The following is an 11,101-nucleotide window of genomic DNA, read 5'->3' as shown; positions in this document are numbered from 1 at the left end:
CTTGTTTACCTTCAAGCTTTTAAGACCCCAGACGCTGTATCTTTTGATAGCCGGGCACCATCAGCTTTCTTCACCACATTTGCTTATTCACCCGCTTTGTCTTCAGCGGTTGTGTTGGGAAGCTACCTCTGGTTTATAGGCAAATGATTTTGCTTAGCTTGGCTTGCTTACCCTGAAGAGGGGCTGATAATTTTAGTACTGTGAGGGGTTATTTCAAAGATTTATTGTGGGTTGGCTTATTTTCTGTACATTTCTTACTCAGTAATGCAATGACAAGGTAACTGAGGTTACTGAACTGAAAATCATGACTTGTGACAGAGTTCAGATGCATATTGAGTTCTTATGATTCTAGGCTGTTGATTTTTTATTAAATTATGCTTTTCTAGTACCAGCAAGTTGATTCCAACTCATAGTTATTTGTAGAACAGATTGGAATTGCTCCATGTGGTTTCCGTAAAGAGTGCAAATCATTGCAGAAGTAAACTGCCATGTAGGGAGTCACTAGTGGGCTCAAGCCACCAACCTTTTGGTTGGCAGCCAAGCACTGTACCACCAGTGTAGTTATGCTTCGCTTTTGTATTTTTAAGAAAAATTATGTATTCTTCCTCTCTCTGTTGTAGAGCTTCTGAAGACCTTAAGACTCACATGGCTGTGGCAAATACAGTGGAGGACTTTCAGAAGGCACTGGATTCTGGAAAGGTAAACGACTCCAAAACCGTTTTGAATATTAAAAACATTTTGTTAAATTTTAAGACCCATTGATTGAATTTAGGTCTACTAATCATACAGAGATTATATATTGTTCCTGGTATATAGAAGTTTGTGGAGAAAATTCCATTATATTTTCATTACATTTTTCCACAAAATACCTTATATACTCTTAATTTTCCATTGGCTTTCCAAAGCATTATAACTAGGGCTTCCAACAAATTTATTTTAGTTTGGCCCCTGTTGAGAATTTGCATTCCTACCCCAGATAAGATCCTCAAGTGTTCTTCATGATCCCCATATGAGTCTTAGTTATACACACTGTATAGACTCTGGTTCAGTACATCTGGGGTGGAAATGCAAATTTTCAGCAGAGGAGTAAATCATTATGAACTTATTTGAAGCCTTGATTGGAACATTCATCATTTTTCTTTTTTTCTCCTTTAATTCCACACTTTTTGGGGTGGGGGGAGGAAAAACCTTTTTCATTTGACATTCTTTTAAAAAAAAAAAATTTATTGGGGGCTCATACAGCTCTTATCACAATCCATCCATCCATCTATTCATCCATTGTGTCAAGCACATTTGTACAATTGTTGCCACCGTCATTCTCAAAACATTTGCTTTCTGCTTTAGCCCTTGGTATCAGCTCCTCATTTTTCCCCCCTCCCTCTCCGCTCCCCCCTCCCTCATGAATCCTTGATAATTTATAAATTATTGTTATTTTGTCATATCTTACCCACTCCCTTCACCCACTTTTCTGTTGTCCGTCCCCCAGCGAGGAGGTTTTATGTAGATTCTTATAATTAGTTCCCCCTTTCCACCCCGCCTTCCCTCCACCCTCCCGGTATCGCCACTCTCAGCACTGGTCCTGAAGGGATCATCTATCCTGGATTCCCATTATATAATTTTTTAATTAAACTGTAAACTAATTATGTCAATGCTTTTTCCTATATTTGACATGCCGATAGAACATTTTTTCTGTATTACCACTAAAGTCTTCACTATTGAAATTTAAATTTTTCATCTGGATTTAAGTTCCCAGTGTAAACGTTCTACCACAGGAAGTGTAATGTACAGATTCTTAAAACCAGGTGGAAAGCCATTTTTTTCTCGATTCCCTAACCATACCTCCTACTCCAGATTTTAATGGAGTTTCTAAATAATGGGGAGAACAGAATGAATGCAAATGTCTAAAACTGTTTGTCAAAATGAGTGAGCACTTTTTCCTTCTTAAAATTACCTAGACTTACTTACTTTCTGTCTGTCTTTAAGAGCATTTGTTGAGGGCTCTTACAGCTCTTATAACCATCCATACCTAGACTTTTTAAATAAGTTACTGACTTTCTTAAGTTTCCCAGGTTTTATGTATTATATGTGTGCAGCTGCTTATAGAAACAGCAGTTAGGCCTTTTGGCTCTCTGCACGGCGCCATGGCGGTTGGCAAAAACAAGCGCCTTACAAAAGGTGGCAAAAAAGGAGCTAAGAAGAAAGTGGTGGATCCATTTTCTAAGAAAGACTGGTATGATGTGAAAGCACCAGCCATGTTCAATATAAGAAATATTGGGAAAACACTAGTCACCAGGACTCAAGGAACCAAAATTGCATCTGATGGCCTCAAGGGTCGAGTTTTTGAAGTGAGCCTTGCTGATCTGCAAAACGAGGTTGCCTTTAGAAAATTTAAGTTAATTACTGAGGATGTTCAGGGCAAAAACTGCCTGACCAGCTTCCATGGCATGGACCTTAAGCGGGACAAGATGTGCTCCATGGTCAAGAAATGGCAGACCATGATTGAAGCTCATGTTGATGTCAAGACTACCGATGGGTATCTGCTTCGTCTTTTCTGTGTTGGTTTCACTAAAAAACGCAATAATCCGATTCGGAAGACCTCTTATGCTCAGCACCAGCAGGTCCGCCAAATCCGAAAGAAAATGATGGAGATCATGACCCGAGAGGTGCAGACAAATGACTTGAAAGAAGTGGTCAGTAAATGGATTCCAGACAGCATTGGGAAAGACATAGAAAAGGCTGCCAGTCTATTTCTCCTCTCCATGATGTGTGTGTCAGAAAAGTAAAGATGCTGAAAAAGCCCAAGTTTGAGTTGGGAAAACTCATGGAGCTTCATGGTGAAGGTGGCAGTTCTGGAAAAACTACAGGTGATGAGACAGGTGCAAAAGTGGAACGAGCTGATGGCTATGAGCCACCAGTTCAAGAATCTGTTTAAAATTCAGACTTAATGTTGACAAATAAAAGATCTTATTGTGGAAAAAAAAAGAAAAAATAAACAGCAGTTAGAGATCAAACAAAGAATTGCATTGAATAAATCTTTGGAGAAAACCTCTTAAGTGTTGAAAAGCAAAGAGGTTAATTTAAGGATTAAAGCTTGCCTGACCCAAGCCATGGTATTTTCTTTTGCCTCATATGCACGTGAAAGTTTGATTGTTATTGAATGAGAAAGATGGAAGAAAATTGATGCATTTGAACTATGGTGCTGGTGAAGAATGGTGAAAGTACCATAAACTGCCAAAAAATAAACAAATCTGTCTTAGAAGAAGTACAGTCAGAGTGCTCCTTAGAAGCAAGGATTTTTTTCTTAGGTACTTTGGACATGTCAGGAGAGACAGGTTCCTGGAAATCATTTATGCTTGGTAGTGTCGAGAGGCTGCAACAATGGACTTAAACATAAGAACAGTTGTGGGGTGGCACCCGATTAGGCAGTGCTTGCTCTGTTGTACATGGAATCACGGTGAGCTGGAACCACCTCACTGGCACCCAACAACACACTATGTTTGCAGTTATTCTTGGCCTAAAATTTTCTTGCTATAAAGATCTATTCTGATCTGAAAAATTATCCGTTACTGGTATGGATCCTGTATGAATAAATATTCTAATATACATGCTTGTATAGACAACTATGTGTCCTGTGTCCTCAGGTTACAAATGAGAAATAAACATGGCCCAAAATCTAAAGGAACTACTTCAAACTATGTAGGTAGAGCTAGTGCTAGAAGTTAGATCCCTTTTCTTACTTGTTTAATGCACTTTCCTCTTTATCATTGTTTATGATCTTAACCTCTTAATGTGCTCTTAATTGCTGATCTCTGGCTTTCAACGTGCTAATCTGTAAAATGAGTGCGAACAGTCTGAAAATCCTCTTCCGATCCGTATTCAACAGTATTTAACTCCTGTCATCCTGTTTTGGTTCCTTTGTAATCGTCCCCCCTTTTTGGGTTCCATAATCTGTTACTTGACTCAAATTCCCTACTCCTAATACAAGGCTAAACGCTGCACAGTCATCTGACAGAGGGCATGTTCCCCGCACTGCTTCAGTTATAGGAGAAAGCTAGGGCTTTCTATTCCCATGAAGAGTTACAGTCTCAAACACACTCACAGGGATCGTTCTGCCCTGTAGGGTTCCTATGAGCCAGAATCGACTTAATAGCAGTGAATGATAATTCATTTATGATTATTTTTTCTATTAAAGACTAAATCTTTCCACTTCCTTTATTATAGAAATATGGTCTTTTACAGTACATAAGCGTTAATTAGTAGCATAACTAACATATCACTTAATCTATTGCTTTCAAAGAAATGAATCCTAGCAGGTATTAGTGGACTCATCTTTTATTCTGCTAGTAGATAAAGCCACTGTAGAGACGTCAACATTTTTTCTAAAGTACAGCAATAGGTATTTAGTTTACATCTGAAGAGCAGATGAGGATCAGAAAACAAATTGTGTTTCTTATATACAGTAATACATCCACCCCCCACCTCACTTCATGTTGATCAGCATGGATGTGCTAACTGAAGATCAAAGTACTGGAAATAAAATTGTATTTACTAAAAAGAGAGATGGAAGAAGGGAGCTTTGGAACATGAATATTCCTTATTGATAAGATAAATGGTAACTTGTTTTAATACTTCATTTATAGGACTTGGTTTTAGTAAAGTTATGTCAGGATCAGGATTTTAAATAAAGGAAAAGTAAGTATTAAAGGGTCAAGGTGGTGGCTGAGTCAAAGCAAAGACCCAGAAAGCCAAGTGAAATAGCTGCAGATGATAATCCTCGACCCCTGCACATCAAAAGGACAGGTAAAGAATGAAATGCCAATAAAATATTTTTAAATGATTTTAAAAATAATTAAATGCCAACTAGTAGTTAAGAGAGCAAATGACACAATGCGTTGGATAAATCTGCTGCACAAGACTTCTTTGAAGTGTGGAAAGCAAAGGATGTTACCTAGAGGACTGAAGTTTGCCTAGCCCAAGCCATGGTATTTTCAGTGGCCTCATTTGCATGTGAAGGTTGGACATTGAATAAGGAAGACTGAAGAACATGCATTTGATTAAAGTGCTGGTGAAGAATATTTGAAGTACCATGGACTGCCAAAAGAACAAACAAATCTGTCTTGGGAAAAGTGTAGCCAGAATGTCCTTTTAGAGTCAAAGATGGTGAGACTTGGTCTCATGTACTTCGGACATGTGATCAGGAGAGACCAGTCAGTTCCTAGGAAAGGACACCGTGCTTGGTAAAATAGAGGGGCAGTGAAAAAGGGGAAGAACCACAACAAGATGGACCGTCACAGTGGCTGCAACAATGGGCTCAAACATTACAATTATGAGGATGGTGCCTGGCAGGGTGGTGGTTTGTTCTGCTGTACATTAGGGTCACTTGATGGCATTTAACTACAATGGGAAATTGAACAAAGTGAATGAGGAGTAAAAAGGTGCTAAGGAACTTGAGACACTGTGAGGCAAAGACAGTAGGGACCCCAGGTGAGCATAGAAACGCAAATTCACACTGTTCCCAATAAGATACAGAGAAGCTAAATAGAAACACCTGGAAGGAAGCAAAGTGAGAGGAATGCAATCTGGATTGATGACTAAAAAGCACAGGAAAAATGGTGAAAGTTTGAGGGATCTTTGTGTCCCGAGACAGATGGTCCCTGACTATTGAGGGGTTAGCACATGAAGCGATAGTTTGTGTACTGAACTGGACTACAGTCAAACCCCCAAACTCACACTTGAGCAGGACCAGCTCTCAACTGCTGACTGTTGCCAATAGGAAATGCCCAGACAGCTTTGTCCCACGTGATCTGAGGAGTGCACTCCTCCTTCCCTCACTTCCAATAGATTAGAGGCATGAACCCCACATCCCTGCACTCTTTATTTGCCAGGGACCACACTCGGACCTCTTCCTTCTTTCTTCTAATCAGCCCCATCTTGCCCATCTACTGAGAGGCAACGGCTGCTGTACCCCTATCTTCCCTGTAGACTCTGTCCCCTGACCTCCCAAATCTAGTCTCTGCATAGCACTGGCACCCTGCCTGCTTTACTCCGTGACCAATCCCCTCAGCTTTGTGGGACCACTTTGGCAACTCACCTCATTAATCTACCTCTCCAAGTGAGGCAGGAGCACTCCAGTGACTCTGAGCCCCCAGCCAACAGGTCCCACAGACTCCTCTCCTCTCCCCTAGTGGTGTGAGAATGCTCACTCACATTCTCTATTACCTGCTCACCCAACACACCAACTGCACCTATTGCCCTGCTCACGCAAGGGCTACTGCTGTCTCCCGTGTCACTGGACCAACAGCAGGTGGCAGTCAACATCCACTAAGCTACTGTGAACAACCAGGAAACAGAGACTTTGGCACTGCCCACTCATGGAGACGGGTGGCAAGAGTTAACATGCCCTGCCTACCTAGATATATGGAAATACAACTATGATGAAGCAAATAAACATATAATCAATCAAAAATACAATAAAGCCTTAATGTGCAGCCAGCAGCCTCCGATTAAAACACAAAACATCACCCAAATGCTAATCTAGATAAAGAACTCTCAAAAGTAAAGTAGTGCTACAGAAAAGAAAAAGACAATGAAAACAAGGAAACAGATGTCAGTCTGCTGTTGACAAAAACATTAAAACAAAAAGGGAGAATAAATGGGGTAGTCAAAGAACACTGGTTTTCAACCTGTGGGTCACGACCCCATTGGGGGTCAAACAACCCTTTCACAAGGGCCGTCCAATTCGTAACAGTTGCAAAAATTACAGTTATGAAGTAGCAACGAAAATATTATGATTGGGGGCGGTCAACACAAGGTGAGGAACTCTTAAAGGGTCGCGGCATTAGGAAGGTTGAGAACCACTGTTATAGAAGCTCCATGTTTAAAAAAAACAAAAACCAGTTTTATACTTTGGGGAAAGTAAAGACAAATCTTAGAGTAATCACAATGAAAATTAGCCTATTTGCCAAAATTATGTTGAAAAACCAAAGAACTTAATAAACATAACAAAAACAAAGGAAATAAAAGAACAATCCATAAACAAAAAGACCTCAGTACAAAACCTAGAAGAAAAAAAACTTGAAGCCCCAGCCCCAGATGTCCACAGTAAATGCTTAAGTATTGGTAAGCACACTAAATGTAAATAAATGCACCAATCTATATTGGCAGAATCTGCATAAATAGGAAAAGAAGGAGTAACTCCAAACATGTTCTATGAAGCCAGCATAGTACTGAAACCAAAGCCATACAAAAACCTGATTAAAAAAATTATAAGTTAGTATTCTTGATGAATACAGATGCAGAAATTACCAGCAAAATCCTAGCCAATGGAATTAAAAAACGTTCAGAAAAAGAATGCGTAATGGCAAGTAGGATTTGCCTCAGATATGCTAGGGTGATCAACATTAGAAAATTAATATAATCCATTACATAAATAAATGAATGAAAATAAGCCACATTTTTTTCTCAATCAATGCAAAAAAAGGCAATTAATAAAATCGAACAACCATTCCTGATAAAACTCACAGCAAAATAGAAATAGGGAATTTCTCAGCATAATTAAATGCATATATGCAAAAATCATTATTTTTAGCAGAGACTGAAACATTCCCCTTGTGAGTCTCAACCAAACAAGGATGCCCTTTATCCCCATTCCATTCAATATTTTCTTAGATGTCTTAGCCAGAGTTGTAACAAGAATGGGAAAAGAAAGGCATCCAAATTGGTAAGTAAGGAATAAAACTTTCCTTATTTGCAAATGACATTATCCTATACATAGAAAATCCCAGAAACTCTCCACGTAAACTATTGCAAATAATAGAAGGATTTGTTAAAGTGGCAGGTACAAGGTCAACATACAAAAATCAGATGGATTGTTTGTTCTACAATAATAAAATGAACTCTTAAAATGAATTCAAGTAAGCTGCCATTTTCAATAGCCAAATGATAAAATACTTAAAAAGAAAACTGCAAAACAGTACTTGAAGAATCCAAATGAGATCAACAAAAATGGAAAGACTTACCGTACTCGTGGACAGAAAGGCTTAACATTTTGAAGTGTCATTAACACCCAAGATCATCTGTAGATAACAGTGCAACCCTGAATCAAATGACAACAAAATGTTTAATGCAATGGAAAAACTCATCACCAACTTTTATATAGAAAGGAAAGAGACCCTGATAAGTCAAGCTTTACTGAAGAAAAAGAATAAAATTGGAGGCCTTACACTCCCTGAGTAGCACAGTAGTCAGAACAGTGTGGCTCTGGTACAAAGACAGACACGTGGAGCAGTGGGAATGAAGCAGAATTGAGAAACTAGAAATAAACCAATCTACCTGTGAGCAGTTGTTTTCCACAAAAGGTTGAAATTTACCAAATGGACAAAATAGAGTCTCTTGAACAAAAATAATGGAAAAACTGGATCTCTGCAAAAAAAATAGAACAACCCATATCTCACAACCATACACAAAAACTAACTTAACTAGATCTGAGACCTTAATCTGAAACCTAAAAATTTTAAAAGGCCAAAGAAGAGGAAATAAGGCTCTATAGGAGCGTAATTTAAGGCACACAGTTAGCTATGAAATGCAAATTAAAATTCACAACCATCAGAAGATAACCTAGATGACTGAGATCTCCTAAAAATCAATTCTCTTGATTATCAAAAAGCTTCTCCAAAAGAATAAAGAGAACCCTCAGCCCAGGAAACATTTGGGGAAGTACATCTAACAGGTCTGTTTTAATTTTGCACAAATTAAATGTCTGTTAAAAATTTCAAGAAAAGCTCATTCTTGCCACATTTCCCTTACTCACCCACTCCTACCGCCACCCAGGATTTCCCTAGAAAAGCATCAGCTCTTTATTGTCCTAAGACAGATGATTAAAATAGTAGCCTGTCAGTGGGAGGAGTAGACAAAAGACAAACAACCTGTCTCAGCCCCAGTTGTGTTCACTGGACAAATTACTTGGTTTTCTATAATTTCCTAATAAAAGAAGTCCTCTGAAAGCCTTTAAACAATCCCAATGCAAAAATAAGCTTGTAGGAAGGACTCTCCCTCTGAAGATGGAATGTGTGGCTGGGAATTGTTGGTCAGAACTTAATGTGGAAACTAGGTATTATTTTTAGCTGCTTATGTGCTGGGTCTTCCTGATGGGCCATTGTCCATATTAACCTTTCTATCGAGGAAATTTTTTTACTGTTATATGATTGTTATGCCAACCAAACTTCATTTTGAAATGGATACACTATGAAAATGTTAGTTTTCAGAACTGGAAGGCATCGTAGCACTTAAATCTAGGACAGCATTATACGAAAACTGAGGACTAGAAATGTTCAATCAGGCTGTTAATTTCAAAATTTGTTAAAACCCCAGGTTTCTTATGATTATGGGTGGCCTCACAAAAGAAATAGCTAAGTAGTTGTTTTTCCCCAGCACAGAAGGATTTCTGACCTTCAAAGAACCTGTGACTTAAAAAAAATGAATCCCCTATACTTAACCTGGCAGGGGAGATACCATGATCACGAAGGTGGTTTTCCCAGGGCGAGGCTTATCCATTGCACTCTGGATGTGCTGACCCCTGCGATTTCCCCAAATGTGGGAAACTCGACTGCATTAAAAAAAAAAAAGAATCCCCTAACATGTTAGAGACACTTACAAATAGCATAAAGTGAAGTTATCTGAGTTTTTAATAACATTAAGGAGAAAATCCATAAACAATGTTTAATCTTTTTATCTCCTCACTTTGATGGGGAGAGCCAGTGGTCCTGAGTGCAAAGGAGAGTATTTACAGCAGAATCTTGACTCAGGCGTGCTCACCATTGCTTATTGTCTCTAGCAATGGAGTCTAGTCTACCTGTTTTACCTTCTTAGCAAAATCCCTAGCAGATTTGCAAAGATAGAACCTGGAAAAATTGGAGCTTGTAAATTTAATACAGAGCTCAAACGTTACCTTTAATAGAATAAAAAGACTTATAAAGACTGAATGTTTGCTTTCCTATTAGATTGTTCAGATTCCGTTCTGTGGAGAAATTGACTGTGAGGATTGGATTAAAAAAACCACGGCCAGGTAAATATACTTAATAGATAAAATGTTTCGTGGTGTTGCACTGGAAAAGAATAGCATAAATGAATGCACTTCTTATTTATTTCAGGGATCAAGATCTAGAACCTGGTGCACCCTCCATGGGAGCTAAAAGCCTTTGCATCCCCTTCAAACCACTCTGTGAGCTGCAGCTTGGAGCCAAATGCATCTGTGGCAAGAACCTTGCCAAGTACTACACCTTGTTTGGTCGTAGTTACTAAGGGATACAGTCAAACCCAATCTGCAATCCTTCTCACCTATAAAAAAATTGGTACTACATCTTCTTAGATATAGCCAGTTTTTTGTTTGTTTGTTTTTTTTAAATAAAAAATCTGAAAACAGGTCATATGAGATAAAGTGTTCTTATGCCTAATTTAACTGTGGGGGGAAAAGACTTTTATGTAAACAACTCCAATACTAAATATCATGAATTAACAAAGTTTTATGTATTCATTTACTTCTGAAATACCTGAATTACATATTACAAGGACATCTCTTTGAATAAAGTCGATCCTCAATATTTGTGAATTCTCTGTTCATTGGTCTAGTCACTAAAATTTATTTATCTCCAAATCAATACGTGTGCTTTCATAGGCATTCAAAGGAATGTGAAAAATTGTGAGTGAGTAAAGTCACCAAAGGTTCACATTCCTAGCTGAAATTGAGTAAAGTGACCTTCCTGTGTCAACAATCCTACTACAAACAAATGTCCCTTTCTTGGTCTTTGTAATGTCACATTTTTATATTTTTGTGCATTTTCTTGGTAATTTCATTGTTTAAAATAGCCCCTAAGCCTAGTGGTGAAATGTAGCCTCATGTTCCTCTGCACAAGCAGGCTGTGAGGTGTCTTATGGAGAAAATATGTGTGTGCTAAGCTTCATCCAAGCAAGAGTTACAGTTCTATTGGCCATGAGTTCACTGCCAATGAAACAACAATACATATTGAAAATTAAATACAAATAAAACTGTTATATATTTTGGTTGATCAAAATGTGACTAGAGGCTTGCAGGAGCCTAACCCTC

The 11,101-nt window shown here is 38.4% G+C and overlaps 2 protein-coding genes and 1 pseudogene across 3 annotated transcripts in view; all 3 read left to right on the top strand.

The window, feature by feature from the left end:
* The window catches only part of EPRS1 (glutamyl-prolyl-tRNA synthetase 1), a 72,837-nt gene extending 62,239 nt beyond the window's left edge, over nucleotides 1–10,598 (top strand). For both annotated transcript variants that reach the window (XM_004699905.2, XM_045297939.1), the window contains 3 exons: nucleotides 621–699; nucleotides 9,999–10,063; nucleotides 10,149–10,598. In XM_004699905.2, coding sequence (XP_004699962.1) covers nucleotides 621–699; nucleotides 9,999–10,063; nucleotides 10,149–10,299 — 295 coding nt within the window. In that variant the 3' untranslated portion in view covers nucleotides 10,300–10,598. The remainder of the gene's footprint in view (nucleotides 1–620; nucleotides 700–9,998; nucleotides 10,064–10,148) is intronic.
* Nucleotides 2,130–2,972, top strand: LOC101640646 (40S ribosomal protein S3a-like). Its single transcript, XM_030887830.2, is given in 2 exon segments — nucleotides 2,130–2,733; nucleotides 2,736–2,972. Coding segments are annotated over 2 exon segments (789 nt in total). The 5' UTR covers nucleotides 2,130–2,141; the 3' UTR covers nucleotides 2,933–2,972.
* Nucleotides 9,486–9,614, top strand: LOC115872524 (annotated as a pseudogene).
* Nucleotides 10,599–11,101: the final 503 nt, after the last annotated feature.

The sequence above is a fragment of the Echinops telfairi genome, unplaced genomic scaffold, assembly GCF_000313985.2.
Source record: "Echinops telfairi isolate 266 unplaced genomic scaffold, ASM31398v2 ScPeMD7_7424;HRSCAF=8462, whole genome shotgun sequence".
NCBI lineage: Eukaryota > Metazoa > Chordata > Mammalia > Afrosoricida > Tenrecidae > Echinops > Echinops telfairi.
Note: the sequence above shows the minus strand (reverse complement) of the source record. Positions and strands in the feature narration are given on the sequence as shown.